General features: G+C 37.4%; 2 protein-coding genes and 1 pseudogene across 3 annotated transcripts; all 3 read right to left on the bottom strand.

Moving 5' to 3' along the window:
* Positions 1 to 944: 944 nt before the first annotated feature.
* LOC125216865 (RmlC-like jelly roll fold protein) lies at positions 945 to 4973 on the bottom strand. Of its 2 annotated transcripts, none has more exons than XM_048118643.2 (3): positions 4673 to 4973; positions 2005 to 2126; positions 945 to 1440 (listed from the first exon to the last, which is right to left on the bottom strand). In XM_048118643.2, exons 1-3 carry the CDS (start codon positions 4932 to 4934, stop codon positions 1120 to 1122), a joined length of 705 nt encoding a protein of 234 aa, XP_047974600.2. In that variant the 5' UTR covers positions 4935 to 4973; the 3' UTR covers positions 945 to 1119. The 2 variants fall into 2 exon arrangements, with proteins under 2 accessions (XP_047974600.2, XP_047974601.2); XM_048118644.2 differs by having other exon boundaries at positions 4799 to 4965.
* Positions 4974 to 9108: 4135 nt separating this feature from the next.
* On the bottom strand, positions 9109 to 10837 carry LOC148931035 (uncharacterized; annotated as a pseudogene).
* A 1758-nt stretch (positions 10838 to 12595) lies between these two features.
* On the bottom strand, positions 12596 to 15308 carry LOC125210293 (pollen receptor-like kinase 3). Its single transcript, XM_048109845.2, has 2 exons — positions 13952 to 15308; positions 12596 to 13339 (listed from the first exon to the last, which is right to left on the bottom strand). The coding sequence occupies exons 1-2, from the start codon at positions 15306 to 15308 to the stop codon at positions 12783 to 12785; spliced, it is 1914 nt and encodes a 637-aa protein (XP_047965802.2). The 3' UTR covers positions 12596 to 12782.
* Between the last annotated feature and the right edge of the window lie 2847 nt (positions 15309 to 18155).

The raw sequence follows: 18155 nt of genomic DNA, 5'->3' as shown, positions 1-18155 counted from the left end.
CTAACATCTACTAATTTTTGGTTACTCCCAATATTCAATGCGTCATATATATATATATATATATATATATATATATATATAGGGATGTACTAATATGCTAACTAATTTTAAAGTGCTAACGTACATCCAATCACGTGCTGCCACGTGGCACGAAAATGCAATATTATATATAGAAAAATGCAATATGAATTTCGACAGATTGCATTTTTGTTATATGAAGATTGCATTTTTTATTGTTGAGTTTTGCATTTTTGATATTGACTGTTTAATTTGCATTTTATATCTATACGGATTGCATTTATATATGTGAAAATGCAAAACTTAACAATAAAAAATGCAATTTATGTGAAATGCAAAACTTAACAATAAAAAATGCAATTTTCCTATAACTAAAATGCAATCTGCGAAAATGCATGAACAACTTCACAAATGTGTATTGCATTTTTATATATACAATATTGCATTTTTCGTGCCACATGGCAGCACGTGGTTGGATGTACGTTAGCACTCTAATTAAGGATGCGCCCTAGTGCTCCCCTATATATATATATATATATATATATATATATATATGATATCAAATTCGATTCCACTGCAAACTTTGCAAAATCAGATGAAATATTGAAAGTTTAACAATCCTCGGGAGATATTTCTTCTACTCCATAGTCTACTATTCATTTAAAAATGCTACTGTACTAATTTATAAAGGAACTCAATTGGAGTTGGAAAAAAAAGTGTTACATGTTGGCCTAACAGTAGAATAGTCAATGTTTACGCCAAAAGTCTCAAGTTCAAATCATGTACCTTAAATAAGATATTGCAATTACCAAAAGAAAAAAAAAAATGAGAAGTGATGCTAATCTGGAAAAGTGTGATTTTAGCATCCAGGTGATGTAGAAGTGTTTCCAACATTTTCAATGTTTAGAGATTGGTAAGTGGGAATATGATCAGAGCAAAACTTTATTCGTACATAATCAACAAGCTGTATAAATATCCATTCATCATAGTACAAAATACAAAATAAGAGACCAGATCAACGTAGCATGAAAGAAAAATTCATGTGAACACCTCAAATCATACAGTGAAACATCATTTGTTGCAGTGACACGTAAAGGCAATTCATTCAGCGAAGGTGAGCATAGTGATGAGGGACTCGTACTTGGGGAAACGAGAGACAAGCTCAGTGCGGTTTGCCAGCTCAAAATCATCAAACTGAAATGCAGGCGCGCAGGTGCATCCCACAAGAGAAAAGTGTGCTTCGTGATCCCTTGTGGCTCGTTTAACAGCGCCATCAGATGAGATGTCGATATCCTGTGTAGGGAATGCGCCGAACCAGACATTTGGAGGCACCATGTGCTGAACTACTTGATTGTCAGCAAGTGGATCGGGTCCAAGGCATGTAAATTTTACAGTCCCATCATTGTCATTGAGTTCTACCACCTGAGATGAAAATTGGCATAACATGAGTAACATGACTTAAGCTATTGTTTTAGTACATGACAAAATGAATAGTAAAACCACACTTTTTCAGCTTACAAGATTGCATATATATCACACGAGGCAAGAATCATGTGACAAAAGAAAGGAAAATCAAATCAGTACTTCTCTACATCTTTTAGGATGCATTCTCTTTGGTTGCAAATTTATTTCGAGAAATAAGAAGAGATGGGATAATTGGTTCCCACCATTTTCATCCCATTCCCATCTTTTTGTATCCCTTGTTCTCTAGGGAGAAAAAAACATGATAAAATGTGATAGTATATTTCATGGAGTGAAATGGAGGGAAAACAAGCTGCCCAAAAAGAAAATCCTATCCTGCCCAGGGAAAATTATCCACAACTTACTGAACATGTGAAAAGATTGGGAAATAGTGAATATATTTGTTTTCCACCTTTTCCATAAAGAAAATGTCCCTTAAGGAATCAGTAATCTGAATCCAATTAACCATAATGCTAAGATTATTTGAGCATTCAGATATCATATTAGAGGTCGATGTAGACATACCGTTAGGGGTTCTCCCAAGTAAAAATGCCAGACTTCTGCGCAGGGAATGCGGTGGAGGTGAGAAACACTTCCAGAAGGCAATAGGAAGTATATGGCTGTACTGACAGGTCGATCAACCTTATCTGCAGGAAAAATTAGAATCAAGACTAAGAAAAATAGATGAGGAACTAGTACTACACCCACATTCTACATGTATTAGTATTCTTGAGTTCTAGTATAGTGAATAATAATGATAATATTCCAGCTACAAAGCCAAAAAATTAATGCAGTGGAGCAATGAATCAGTTGAGACACTGCTTTGTTATCATAAGATGCTTTGCACGCTTGTCGTGGGGAAAATCATCCCATCACCAAATCTAAGCAGCATGAAATTCTCAGGGTCAATTGCCAACAAATTCTTAATATTGAGTAAGCAAATTGAAAACATTCTTTTGAATTTCAATATAAAAAGCACACTTATATATGGAAATTTGATTCACCCCTAAAAGTTTAGTTCCTTTGCTCCACCAAATATCTTCTGAGTATCACCTCATTTATGACTCTGTATAGTGTATACAACTATACATTCAGTTGTTTACTTTTAGCCCCGACAACTTTCCCTTTTACTCTCATTGTATCACCATAACAATTCCTACGCTTTGAGGGAAAAATACTAAATTGCTGTTGGCCACTTGGCCTTTCATAATATTAGGAAAATCATTCTATGAAACATCAACAAACACTAAATTCACCCATAAAAATAATAAAAAGGGGAAATTCAATAAATTATTAAAACACAAACAAAAAGGGAAATTCAATAAATTATAAAAACACAAAGGGAATAAGTGATGATAGAGTTTGGGGGGTGAAATGAAAGTAACTCCAGTGCGTGGTGGATTAACAATCCATTGCCTTAATCCACTTGGCTGTACCTATATCTGCCCCTGACCCTCTACTAAAAACTAATATTACTGTTTCAATGGCAAAACAACTTAACCCCTGAAAATTTCTACAACCCCAGACGGAAAAGAAGCAAAATCTAGGGTGATTTGAATTGAAAAAAGGAAAGGGAAGTTTGTCTTCAATCGCCAAAATTCTAATAATGCATGAACATTGCAAAAAAAAAACCCATAAAACTTCGTAGAGTTCCAACTTTTAGTTGCATAGCACTGCTACAGTAGTACCATAACTTATGCATGGAAGACAAAACAAGCATACAGTTATAATAATGATTTTTATAAGTGCAAAGTGCAAACTGTACAATTATAGTATATATATTAACTCAACATAAAATATTACATGTAATCCCATTTTTAACTTGAACATTAACAAATTCTGCAAGATACAGTTACTCTTGCAGGTTTAACCAGCAGAGAGAGGAAGTGAAGGCAGATTGACTTTAGAACTTGTATGCAATGCTAGTGTAAACATAATTTAGTGAGAATAGAATGGTTAAGAATATTTGCACTCCAAAATTAAATGCTTCACAAAATTATAATCTGAAGTAAGAAACAAGTGGCAGCCACTAAGATGGTTAAGAATACAAGGTTGGCCAAGAATTTCCCAAAATTTTATCTCTAGATGCCTAGATCAGTTGAAAGTGAATCAAGCGATCAAATGCTCTACTTGGTGAAAATAGACTAAATGATGCGAGCAGCATTCAGCACGTGACACTGGTTTAGATGTACGAAACCATCTACAAAATTGGGAAAGGGGACATGGCTCAGAGATGAGCCAACATACTTTGATTTGTTTAAAAGACCTATGTCATGTTAAGTCCTAACTTGAGTTCCCAACTGAAAAAAGTGGTTGGAATTGGTTAATCTAATATTCCTTATTAATACGGTGTTTCAGTATCTTGAGTTTGATTGAAAATTGAAATTGATGCAAAAGAGGACTGAATCTATCTAAATTGAACATGGTTGATCCCATATTCTAAGGTCACGTATTTTTACCTCAATACTAAAATTTCCCCAATCCTACCATTTTTTCATTTCAATGGGATATGAATCGAGAAAATTTAGCTCAAATTGTAGAGATTATCAAGGGTCTTGGGCCTTGTGTCTATTTCTATCTATCTAGGCCAATGCTAAAATATAAACGCCCGATGTTTGTTCAAGTTCAGCTCATTAAAATGTTTGCACACTTCAATGTTAATGTTAAAATATTGTCTTCTGTAGCATCAGAAGAGTCTCTTGGCACATCTAACCAATTATTTATAGGACTCTTAAACTGTAAAAACACTAGTGAGAGCAGGTGGAAAATTGCCCATTCCCAGGATACAAATGCCCATAGTCTGATCTTATGAGTTCTAAAATGTGATTCTAAAGAGATATAACCTTGATTGATTTTGGCAGCCAACGCACATCGCTGAGATCATCTAATAATCTAATCATAACAGATAAAATCCATCGCAAAACTAAAACTCTGTACTGGGGGACATACATGTTAAGCAATTGTTCATGAAAAAAAGAGCAGAATGGATATAACAGTCATAATTTTATCAAAATTGGCATTCAAGTTATTGAGTTCAACATAAAGTTCAATGAAGGCATAGTTCATTGCTAGTACTGTTGCTACATCCAACAAACCGGCGTTTCAATTGATGCATTGAATAAAAAACTAATTACAAATCAGCTTAGGAAATTACAGCAATTACGAAGACCTAAAACAGGGAAAGCAAGCCCACCGACATACAAAATGAAATCCACTAAGAAATAGAGAAATTCATGCTCAATTACGGGGAAGTAATTTGAGACGAAGAGAGTGAGAAAGCGAGTAACGAAAAAAGTAGAGAAGAGGGAGAAGGGGTTACATTGTGGTGGGAGATGAGATTTAGAGAGGTTAACAGTGGTGTCTCTGAATGTTTCAGAATAAAACCCTCCTTCTGGATGAGGTTTGAGGTTGAGCTTTGCCACGACTTTAGAGCTTTTTGGTGATGTTGATCCCATTTTCAATCTCTATCGCTTTACTCTCCATCCATTCTCTCCTGTTTATATGATGCTACTGTACCACCTACTACTTCCCTCTCTTTTTTTTTTTTTTGGTAATTTTTGTTCGGGGACAAAAATATGCATTATTTCCTTATTAGTCGGTCTCACAAAAATATGAATTTTTTCAATTTGAAAACTATTTTCTCTATTAATATTTTAATTAATTTTTTTCTATAACTCTTTATTACTTTTTTAATTTTAAATTAAAACTTGTGTTTATAAAAAAATGCATATTCTTTTAAAACAAAGAGAGTAATATTTATAAAATATTTGAGTTAAATCTAAAAGTACTTCACGCTGCGTATCTTCTTATTAGTGTAAAATAATTGTTTCGTGGTGTATCCTGCCAAAATTATGTAGTTGCATATAGTGACAAACGTAAGGAAGATAGACAATACAAGTATCTTTATTACTATGATTCCCTAGTTACTACACGTGATAATACGTTTGGACAACTAAATTTATATTTTCTTCAAAAACTAATATTTCCTCTATCCTATTAAGATGGTCGTATTCTTGAATGCCACGAGATTTTAGGAAGAGTTGTTAGATGAAATAAAGTAGAGAGATTTATATAATGATTAGAGCATCTGCAACGCTGCCTCGTTGCGGTCTCGGTCTCGTCTCGACGAGACGAGACGACATCGAGACAGAGTTGCGGCTCCCGTCTCGTCTCGGCACCCGACGCGTCCTGGCGAGGCCAGCCTCGAACTGGCGAGACACACGCCCGGCGCCACGTGGCGCGCGCAGGCGGCTGGCGTGACGCCCACTCGCCGACCCGCGAGTGGGCGTCGGATTTATGACGTCATAATTCAATTTTTTTATAAAAAAATCAGATTTTTCGAAAAAAAAAACGGTAATATGAACGGTCATATTTTTAATTTTTTTTTTTTTATATTCTATATATACTCTTCTCCATTCTCCATTTTACACACAAACACACATCTATTCTCTCATCTCTCTTTCTTTCCTCTCCAATCACTTCTATAAAATCATTCCTTTATTTTTTTTCTTCTCCCAAATTTAATCAATTATGGATCCATTTGAGCAAATGCGTCGAATAATGGAAGAATCGCTAGAAGAAGATCGATGTAGGGAGGAGGAAGTCGTCGCGCCTCCTAGGCGACGCCGGACATACATCCACCGTAACCGGGAGGAAGCCGCCGCAAGGTTGGAACGTGATTACTTCAGTCCGAACCCGGTGTGGGGAGATATCTACTTCCGTCGCCGTTTTCGTATGTCACGCCCGCTATTTTTGCATATCGCGAGTACATTGGCGGCACGGGAAGAGTTCTTTAGAGAAGGGTTCGACGCTGTTGGCCGTCCTAGCCACACGACGCTCCAGAAATATACTGCGGCGATCCGTCAGCTTGCTACTGGACAAACGGCGGATGCGTTCGACGAATACCTGCACGTCAGAGAATCCACTGGGCGACTTTGTTTGTTGAACTTCTGCAAAGGCGTCCGGGCAGCCTTGACCGCCGAATTTCTGAAGAAGCCAACCACCGCAGATTGTCAGTTTCTGCTCCGTCTTCACGAACAAGTGCACAGATTCCCCGGGATGCTCGGGAGTGTCGATTGCATGCATTGGCAATGGAAGAATTGCCCTGTGGCGTTGAGGGGGTCATACATGAGCGGCCACAAAGGCACCCACCCCACCGTTATACTCGAGGCCGTCGCCGACTACCGGCTATGGATTTGGCATGCGTATTTCGGGGTCCCTGGCTCGAACGACGACGTCAACGTGCTCAACAACTCCGACCTCTTCGCTGAAGTTCTGAATGGTAAAGCGCCGGCCATCAACTTCGTCGCTAACAATCGCCAGTATAAAATGGGGTACTATCTTGCCGACGGCATCTATCCGAAGTGGCCAACCTTCGTGAAGACGTTCAACAGGCCTGCGGACGAAAAGCAGTCTCTTTTTGCGCAGAAGCAAGAGTCTGCTCGCAAGGATGTGGAGAGAGCGTTCGGGGTTCTCCAAGCTCGATGGAACATTATCAAAGCCCCGGCTCGACAGTGGTTTATGAAGAATATGGTCGACATCATGTATACGTGCATAATCTTGCACAACATGATTGTTGCCGACGTAGGACCTGAGGCGGGAAATTGGTTCGACCCTGAAACCCCGGGAAGCTCAACCGCAAGTAGTCCGCCTCGAACGGGAGTGCATCCGTCTTTGCAAGAGCGGTTGTCTATTCGGGCCAGGACACGTGATTCTACCGCCCACGCCCAACTCCAGGAGGATCTAATGGAGCACATTTGGGCAAAATTTGGCAACCGTTAGATGATCGTCACTAGAGAACTCCTTCTTCTGATTCTTTGTCTCCATTTTTTTTATTTGAGTTTAAGTGTGCAATTTGTAATTTCTAGTTTTTTAATTATGTCTTTTTTATTTTTTTAGGTATTTAAATTGTAATTTTATTTTATTTATAGTGAAGTGTGTTTTTTATTAATTGAATTTGTTGGAATTAAAAATAAAAAATGAAATTGAATGAATAGTTAAGAGATGGTTAAGAGATGGAGGGATGCAGGTGTTGTCTCTTAGATAAGAGATGAGCTGAAATGTACAGTGGGGCCCATGAATAGTGAAGAGATGAGACAGTTAAGAGACGGATAAGAGATAGCGTTGCGGATGCCCTTAGGTGGAGTAATACTCCCTCCATCACTTTGATTTGAAGATTTTAATTTATTATGATTAGGTTTATAAACTACTCCCTTCGTCCCACATTTGTAGTAACATTTAGTTATGGCACGAGTTTTAAGGAATTGATGGAGTGTATAATTAATGAAGTGAGAAGTGGAGTGCGTAATAAATGAAATGAGATGGTGAAGTGAGATGATGGAGTGTGTAATAAATGAAGTGAGATGGTTGAAGGTGAGTCCCTCTTTGACTTTTTGGTTTTTTATTTTTGTTTTAATTTATTTTAATATAGATAATGGCATTTGGGTGTAATTTTAGTGAATAATGGGGTAAAATTTTATGTGCAAATATGGTAAATTCTAAATGTTACTCCAAATTTGGGATGGACTTTTATGGCAAAATGTTACTACAAATCTAGGACGGAGGGTGTATTGCTTTATTATATTCATTTTAAGTTATATTACTTATATTTATATACCATGTATTGCTTATTTTATTATTTTATCTTTTTTTAATAAAAACACAATTTAAACTCAATTTATCAAAAGTTAAAAACTCCAAAAATCTTATTTTTATCATAACTTCTTAATAATAATCATAAAACAAAATATTAGTAGCAAAGAAAGATAAATGAATCAACTATTAAAATTAATGCTCGTGCAACACTGTCAAATTTCTCAATTTTAGCTAATTAAGTTTTCTCTCCGGTTTGTAAGATCAATACTTTTTCATTTTAATCTATCCCACAATAAGAGTCACACTTCATTTTTTACCATAAATGATGAGTTCTCACATTCCACTAACTCACTTCACACACATTTTATTATAAAATCAATATAAAAAATTTCTCACGTTCCACTAACTATTTCAACTCACTATTTTTTACATTTCTTAAAACTCGTGCCCACAATAAGAGTGCTTCCTATTATGGGACGGAGAGAGTAATGCTCAATTGCTATGACGGATCCAAAAAATTAAACTCGTGGGGTCAGATGCTAATAAGAATAATTATATATTTGTTAAAATAATTATTTTATATTAAACAAAATGATTAAATTATTATTTTAAAAAAATATATCATTGACTTGTTTAGCAAATGTTCATATTTTTAAGAGTAAAGGCCAAAATTGGTCCTGAACATATGCTCATTTTATCATTTTGGTCCTAAACTTTATCTTTTGAATTTTTTGGTCCTGTACATTTCAAATCGGATCACAATTGGTCCTCCGTTAACTATTCCGTTAATATTTAACAATCAACGATTTTAATCACAATTTTGACCAACTTAGGCAATTTTTAATTATTTAATCATAAAAAACATTAAAATAAAATCATAAATTATTGATAGGGGATGTAGAAAAGCCGGTCACGAACGATCGAAGAGCAATTTAAACAGAACAACAAAAGCAGCAACAGTTCCATCTCGTAAAATCGAGACCCACAATACGAAAGAGTTAAACCAAAACAGAGTCATCATTGGTTGAAGAATTACTACTGATTTCCACGGTCATTGTTGTTGACAGGCGCTGGATATTTGAGTGCATTGAGCTCCATGTTGCGGAGGGCAGCTTTACCCAGATCAATCCCACACATATCCGACAACCGTACGAGGTATAGCAAGACGTCTGAAAGTTCTTCTCCGACGTGAGTTCTCTCTTCCTCTTTCCACCCAGGAAGCCCTTTTGCCACCTCCTCTTTCCATTGAAATATTTCCGACAGCTCTCTCACTTCTCCCACTTCTCCCACCTGCAACCAATTCTTCTTCTACAATCAACACTACAAACAAAATACTTACTACTTTAAGCGGAAAAAGGGGATATATGCCAAAAACCCTTTTCGATTTTTCTTGCCAAAAACCCTAGATCATTTTTGGGGGAAATAAAGTTTATAAATCAAAAACAACAATATGTAGGAGTACTTCATTTTACCAGAACAATTACTCCCTCCGTCCCGGCTAAGATGGCACATTCCTTAGCTGGCACAGGATTTTAGGAATTATTGGTTAAAGTGTATAATTGGAGAGAGAGAAGGTGGGTGTAAGTATTAAAGTAGAGAGATAAAGAAAGATGAATATTTTAATAGGAGTGAGAAAAAGTGGTTGAGTGTATTAATTGGAGAGAAAAAGTTACCAAAAAAGGAAATGTGTCATCTTAGTTGGGACAAACTAAAAAGGAAAACGTGTCATCTTAAGCGGGACGAAGGGAGTATATGTTACGAGGGAGAAGAGAATTAGTGGAGGAAGAAGATGAGAGTGGCAATGAGAACAAATAATTTATGATTTTGTTTAAAAAAATAATTTTGATGATTAAATAATTAAAAGTTGCTTAAATTGGTCAAAATTGTGATTAAAATCGTTGACTATTAAATATTAACGGAATAGTTAACGGAGGACCAATTGTGATCCGATTTGAAATGTACAGGACCAAAAAATTCAAAAGATAAAGTTTAGGACCAAAATGATAAAATGGACATATATTCAGGACCAATTTTGGCTTTTACTCTATTTTTAATTAATGAAAATTCCTTGTACTTTTTTTCAATACTTTTATTCTGACTATCTTTGTTAATATTTTCGGTGTATTATATTAATTATATTTGCAAATATTATAATTAATCGTATTAACTAAAAATGAAAATAAATTCAAAAACGTAAAAAGGCAACGGACATCTTTAAGCAACTCAAGCATATTAAATAATACTCCCTCCATTCCATAGTAATGGAGGCAAAACTTTTCGGCACGGAGATTAAGAAAAATTGTGTTAGGTGAGTTAAGTAAAGGGAGAATAAAGTAGAAAATGAAAAAAAGTAGAGATATGAAGAGAGAAAAAAGTAAAAGAGAGCAAAGTATGTGTTGAAAAATGTGTTGACTTTTACTAAAAAGGGAAACGACTCTATTACTATAGAACGGACGGAAATGGAAAAATGTCCCTATTACTATGGAATGGAGGGAGTACTAGTCCAGAGCCTTTGTCCTAGCGGCAAGAAGCTTAGACATTATTGTATGAAGTGCCGAGTTCGAACACTCTCGACTTCAATTGTAATTTCTAGAAAAATTAAAAGTAAATATTAAGTACTAATAAAAAATTATCCAAAAGCAAAAAGAACTCTTCGATCTAGTTTAAATACTAAGAATATATTAAAGAATTATATTTGTTGTCTTACGAAAATAAATTCAAACTAACGCCACCATCTAAACACCCTCTTACGCAGTTTAGCCATTCTTTTTCAAAATTCTCTTTACCAAAACAAACTTGACTCATACGAAATTCAAACTTTGCCGTTTTATTCTTTCACAAGTAATCCACTCCCGAAATTCTTTTTGTCTTCCTCTCTTTATTTCTTTAATTTTCCAAGTTTACTTTCTTATTAATTTCTCTTCAGAGTCCGAGCTTCCGTGGGTCGGAAGTGAGGCTTCTGTGGGGCGCCAAACATACAGATAGAGTTTTCCGGTGTAAGCATGGACCCGCGGTGGGGTTGGCCAACCCCGCCCGACCCCACCTGGGTCCGTCTCTGTCGTCCACTATGATATGTCCATTTTTTCCATTTTGAGATGTTTCATTCTCAGTATTTCATCCACATTCTTTTATATTCACTATGTTCTATAAAAATAAACAGTTTTAAAAAGACACACCGTGATTGAGTTATTATGTTTCTTAATATTTATGATCTAAAGTTCTCATTCCAATTTCAATATCGTCACTCGTCAAGGTCTACTACTTGCTTATGTTAAATTAATTTCGAAATATCTATTCTTAACCATGAACAATTGTAGGTTGTTACATCAAGAGTTACTGAGTCAATTTGATTTGAAGATTTTAATTGTAATGATTAGGTTTTATTAAGTGCTCCATCCATTCCAAAAGAATATGCATGTTGGGTTTAACCAGATTTTAATGTAAAATTGCTAAAATAAGAGAGAAGTAGAAAGAAATAGTAATTAAAATATTGTTAGTAGAGAATGAGTCTCACCTTATCAGAGAGATAAGAGTTTTCAAAATTAGAAATTGCATATTCTTATAGGATGAACTAAAAAGAAAAGAGTGCATATCCTTGTGGGACGGGGGGAGTATTGTTTCATTATAATCAGTTAAGTTATATTCCCTCTTTCTTTACAAAATAAAAAACATTTGAAATGACACGAGTTTTAATATACAATTGGTAAAGTAATAGAAAGATAGAAAGAAAAAGTGATTGTAGTATTGTTACTGGAGAATGAGACTCACCTTATTATAGTGGAAAAAGTTTTCTTCAATAGAATTAGCCCATTTTTAAGAGATATTCTTAAATGACAAATTTGGTCTAATTCTAAGAGATAAAGAAAGTTTAACTTATATTTGTATAGATGGTACTTCAATTTTGTGTATAGATATACATGTTCTATTATTTTAGTTTTGTAATTTATTTGTCTAATACTACCTCATCCCACATTAAGTGTCACATTTAGTGTGGACACGAGTTTTAAAAAATAGAAAGAAAAATGGATTGAATAAGTTAATGGATTATAGGTTCCACTTATATATACTACCTCTGTTTTTTAAAAATAGGGAGATGTGAAATGACACGGTTTTAATGCACAATTTAGTAAGTAAGAGATAGTGAGAGGTAAAGTAAGAGAAAGAGAGAGAAAAATTGGTAAAGTAAGAGAGAGGGAGAGAAAAAAGTAATTGAATTAATGTTAGTGGATAATGGGGTCCACTTTATTAGGGATGTAGAAATTTCCTAAAATGGAAAGTTTGAAAGTTGTTATTTTTAAAGAATGTACTAAAAAGGAAATAGTTGTTATTTTTAAAAAACGGAGGTAGTATTAGATTTTATGATAAAATGTGAGTAGAATTGGTTGGTGGAATATGAGATCTACTTATCATTTATAGTAAAAATAAAATGTAATTCTTATTGTGAGACAGATCAAAATGGTAAAATGTGACACATTGTGGGACAGAGGTACTACTTATTAAATATGCTTTTAAAATTATAAACTTAATGTAATAATACTGTTTCTCATTTTCATTGATCAATTGACCATGTGAGTTGAGTACAAGGAAAATAAAATAAAAAGCAAAAGTAAGAAAAGAAACGGATACCTGACATCTACACTTATCCAACACAAGGTGTACAAGAAAAATGAGTATGAATTCTACAAAAAAAAGTAGTAGTAATTTGTTTATCAAAGTTGAACGGCCTCTATACTCCTTATCGCCTCCCTCATTTCCATCCTCGCCTCATGATCCTCCTCAACGCAGGCAGCCCCAATACACACCATCCTCTCCATATCCGCCACGTCGCCTCCCCCGTTAACAATCTCGGGATCAATCAGCTCCGCCGCCTTCCCATCGGCAACGGCCTCCTTGGCCAACTTCACCAGGTCGGTGCCGTTGCCGTTGTTGTGATACTGAGACGGGTATTTCCCCGTCATCACCTCGAGGATCACCACACCGAGGCAGTAGACGTCGCTCTTGGGGGTGATCTGCTGGTGGAGGACCACCTCGGGGCTCTTGTACCCCTGCAGAGACTGCGCGCTGCTGCTTAGGGAGTGGAGGGAGTAGTCCGTGAGGAGAGGCTCGTGGTTGCTCGAGAGGAGGATGTTGCTCGACTTGAGGTTTCCGTGGGGGAGCTCCAGCTCTGACAGCTCCGTGTGGAGAAACCCCATCCCTCGGGCTATGCCTTTTATGATTTTGAGACGCGTCGGCCAATCCAGCTCCGCGTGGGCGATGCCTCCATCACCTGTATTAATATAAGGATCTAATGAAACGAAAATTTGAAATGACCTAATATAACAAAATGTATTGATCTGATGAAACGAAATACTGGATAGTGATAAATGCAAACTCGCTCTAAGAGCATCATCAACGCTGGACTTTCGCCGGGCGACGGACCGCCGTCCGCGGATGTCCCGCGGGTCGTCTGCCCATGCGGACGGACATCCGATAATTCTACTTTTTTTTTCAAAATCAATATATACGGCTCGTTGAACTTCATTTCACTCACACCACTTGTGAATTTTTTTTATTGCGGGAAGTCCGCGCGGGAAGGCTATGGGATGTCCGCTACTGTGCAGTGGGAAGTCCGTTTGACGTGGCAGTGCTGGGAAGGATATGGGATGTCCTTAATGACGTGGCAGGAGGTGTTTTTGGAAAGTCCGTCATGAAGGCTATGGGACATCCGCATGCATTGAGGATGCTCTTAGATTTCAAGATTTGTAATTTTTACGAGTTTATATTTTATTACATCCCACAATATACTAAAGGACTTCTAAATGTATTTTGTAAACGGAAATATAGTAACTCGACGATTTCTATTATGAAAACAAAGTGAAAAAGGAGAAAGAAAGAGTACCATGCAACACAAACATGAGGCTGCCCTTGGGCACAAACTCGGTAACCAGAAGCTTCTCCTCTTTCCGGTAATGATACGCCAACGGCGGGAGAATATTCCGGTGCCGTATCCTCCCCAGCCTCCTTATCTCAACATCAAACGCATCCTTATTCAACTTATTCATCCCCCTCATCCTCTTCGCCACCACCGGTATCGCATAATTCGCCATCGTCGCCTTATACGACGACCCCATCCTGCTGTTTCCGAGCACCTCCGCTGCCGCCTTCATCAAATCCGACATCCCAAACACCCCATTCTCCTCGTTAATCATCACAAGATCACTCGACTTCCCATGATTGGAGTGAGCCTTTTTAGTCGACCCATTCTCACTGTGGTTTCCAACCCTCCGTGAGGACCCCACCCCGCGCCGGTTTATGCTCGGCGCGTGGACCTCCACTGCGTGCTCGTGGTGGCTGTGCATGCTCGGATCCCTTCCGATCATGCTAAACATGTCACTCTTATCCTTTTTTTTAAAGAGTATCGTGACCACCAGCACCGCCACCACAACAGCCAGCACCACCCATTTGGTGGTGGCGCTGGCCATCATGATTGCCTCCCCGAGGGGAGGCAATGTGTTGGCCACAGCCTTGCATGGCTTATTGATGGCGACCCCACAGGCGCCAGGGTTCCCCTCAAATGCAGCGGCAGGAAACTGCCTCTGCATGCTATGAGGGATTTCCCCTTCCAAATTGTTGAAAGATAAATCCAAAACCTTCAGTGATGCCTGATCCAAAATCGGGAACGGGCCGGAGAACCGGTTCCTTTGCAGCAATATCTCCATCAGGCTATCGAGTTGCTGCAAAGAACCCGGGATCTTTCCAGAGAAGTTGTTCGTGTAGAGCTCCAACTTCTTTAGCGACCCCATGTGGGTGAAGAATCCGCTCGGTATCTCTCCGGAAAATCCATTTCCGGAGAGGAAGAGCGACTTCAACGAGCCGAGCCGGTTGAATTCCGGGATCGGCCCGGAGAAGCTATTCTTTTCCAAGCTAACAAATCGTAAATTTTCCAATTTCTCCAACGGCACAACATCGATGGTAGTTTCTACTTTATTCGAGAGGCCGAGGTTCATGAGAAGGAGCGACGAGACGGTCGTATCGCTGCAGTGGATGCCGAGCCAGGGCCGATCCCGGGCGCACGGATCGGTCCCGGCGACCCACGTGGGGTCGAGAGATGATGAATCCTTCAATGACGCTTTGAATTGGATGAGATGGTCTCCCTCGACGCGGAGAGAGAGAGAGGTTGTTTGAAGGGAGAGGACGAGGAGAGAAATGATGATAGGACGAACAGCGGCGGTCGTCGTCGCTGTCGCCGTCGTCATTGGATGGTGTAAGGAAGCCTCTCTGAATTCTTTTTTCCGCACAAGGCGGTATGTGTAGCTTAATTTCCTTGGAATGATGTGTCATCATTCTACGGTTTAATTAAAACTGGTGAAGGAAAATCTAGTGAATACAAATGTAAAATTGAACGTCGGCACATGTGCTAATTTTCTTTTTTTGCCTATCCTATTTTCGGTCTAATGAGAAGAGGGGTTGAGCTTGCGTCAATAAGTTTTATGGTTAAAATCAAGCGGACTAATTAAATCTATATTGGTTTGTTTGATGAGTAACTAAATACCATTTCGATATAGACAATGAATTTTAGGAAATGTTGTTTTTTAGGTTAGGTGCAAAGAGAAAATAGTATATTTATCTAGGGTTCTGTTAGGTTGAGATTTTTGAGCCTAATTGAGAATTGAGATGCAATCTTAGTCACTTATTCACAATTTTCGCGTGATGTCAACAGCCTGTAATTTATGTCAACTAGGAGGTATTATCGTCAATAGCCTACACATCAAATGTTAACAGCATGCATCAAATCTCAACAACTTATAGTTGACATTATGTGTATAGTTGAAATGAATTGTATATGTAGTTGACATTATATGTGTGTAGTTGACATGAATTGTATATGCAGTTTACATTATATGTAACGCCCCACTTTTTCAAACCCTAATTTTCGGGTTATAAAATTTTTGCATTAAATGCCTTAAATGCTATGATATGTGGATTAATTGATGAGTGATTAATTACATGATGTCTTTGTGACCTAATTGCGTATGGGAGTTGAGATTGAGTTGAATAGTCAACTTGTTGATAACATGACGTGGCGTTGAAAAGTCAAAGATGTGGAAAATATGACATAGCCGCGGAATGGTCAAAGTCGTGGAAAATGTGAAGTGGAAGTGAAATTCGAATATGTGAATATTTGATGCGGAGTAATATAATTGTGGTGAATTATTTTCCCAAGGGTTGAGTGAGATTAAATAGGATTTTCATAAATATCCTACCCAATTATTTGAAATATTCGACCATCACTATTATTGGAGAAGGAATCATATTTTTCTTGGATTTAATTATTTGTTTGGGATAATTATCCAAATTAAATCCAAAGTCCAATTATACTTTAATTCCACCTTGGAATTTTCGAAAACTCCACCTTTGATTATCATGAGATTTTCGAAAATCTCATATAATAGGGAAGAAGGAATTGTTTATTATATTATTTGATCCCTTATTTATTCTCTTCCATGAATAAATATAAATATGCTAGAATATCTTACCATATCTTGCCATATCTAAGAAGATATTGCCATATCCTAATTAAATTAGGATTTGAATTTAAATTCTTTGTGGGAGAGGCATAAAAATCGCCTACTACTATTATTTGGGGAGGATTTTATTATTTTATTCTACTCTGTGAAATATTTGAATTAAATCATAGGCTAATTAAATAGCCTAGAATTTTCGAATTTCCCTAAATTCTCTCCAAAATCACGCCAACTTCTACTATCAAATCTCTCCATATCTTCTCAAATCTTTAATTTATTTAATTAAAGATATTATATCCTACGCTCTATAAATAAGAGAGAAATCCTAAACCTAATTCATCAGAAACCGTCGCCCACTCCTCCATATTTTCGAAATCTCTCTCCCACTCTCTCCAAAAATTTCTCCTACTTTCTCCATTGATTCTTCATCGTTTGAAGAAGAATTTAAGCTGCAATTCAAGATTTTATTGAATAATCAAGGCTATAACTTGTTTCTACCGTTCAGTCTTTTGGAAAAGGTATTATCTATACTAATCTTTCTTCTTCTACCGATCAATCGGTGTTCTTGAGTCCACATGCATTTAGATTGAGTGAAGGGGAATTAAATTGATGAACTTGGGATGCATGTGATAAGTGTGTGTGTGTGTGACCGAGTGTGTGTGTGCGTGCATGCCTCGGAAGGCGTGCACATGTGTTGTGTTCGTGTGCGTGTGTTGTGTGTGTGTAGAACACTCATGCGCGACACGATTTGGTGGTGAATTTGGAGTTGTTATTCAAATAAAAACGATATACTAATCGTACTTTGATTTTTGGATGTTGATATTAAAGATTTATCAATGGGAAAAAGGGAAACGTAGGAACATGCATGATTTTGAATCAATGTTCGAAACTGATTTGTGATACGCCTAATTTAAAGGTGATACATCGCGCTCTCAGCGTGATAAACGAGGAGAAGAGAATACTTTCGAGCTAAGCCGACGAGGTGGGCTTTCTTTTAAAATAAGGACATTGTCCTAAACTGATATTGATGAGAATGAGATATGTGTTATCATGCATTGATTTATTTTGTCGTGCCTATCCCTCGTGGCTATGCCACTATTGATTTAATCGAATTCGGATCCTTGTAGAGCCGCAAACTCTACTTGGGTTAGTGTACACCAATGTTAGACCGAGTGTCAGCGTACGGGTTGGCCGGTCTAGTGACCTGGATTGCGGTCGCATTCCTTGTCATGTAGAATGAGGATATGGTAAACGTCGATGTGAAAAATGGTTGCGCGACCGTGATATTTGATAAAGAATATATATTGTGGTGCCTCGGGCCTTTCTAAAGATAAAACCCCGATGGACACTTGAAAATGGCATGATAACTATTTTTGCGATAATACTGTTTTCGGCAATGAGTCCACTGAGTATGATTATAGTACTCAGCCCTGCATGTGTTTTCCCTATGTGCAGGTTGAGCGGTGACGAGCGGGCGGCGGTGTTGAGTAGGAAATAATAACATGATCGGTTGAAACTTTAAGTGTCGTTGTGTCTTCATACATAGCTTCACTTCTCTCTTGGTCGCTTCCGCTATAT

The sequence above is a fragment of the Salvia hispanica genome, chromosome 3 (assembly GCF_029641045.1).
Source record: "Salvia hispanica isolate PSC_SH4W2 chromosome 3, Shi_PSC_v1, whole genome shotgun sequence".
NCBI classification, from domain to species: domain Eukaryota; kingdom Viridiplantae; phylum Streptophyta; class Magnoliopsida; order Lamiales; family Lamiaceae; genus Salvia; species Salvia hispanica.
Note: the sequence above shows the minus strand (reverse complement) of the source record. Positions and strands in the feature narration are given on the sequence as shown.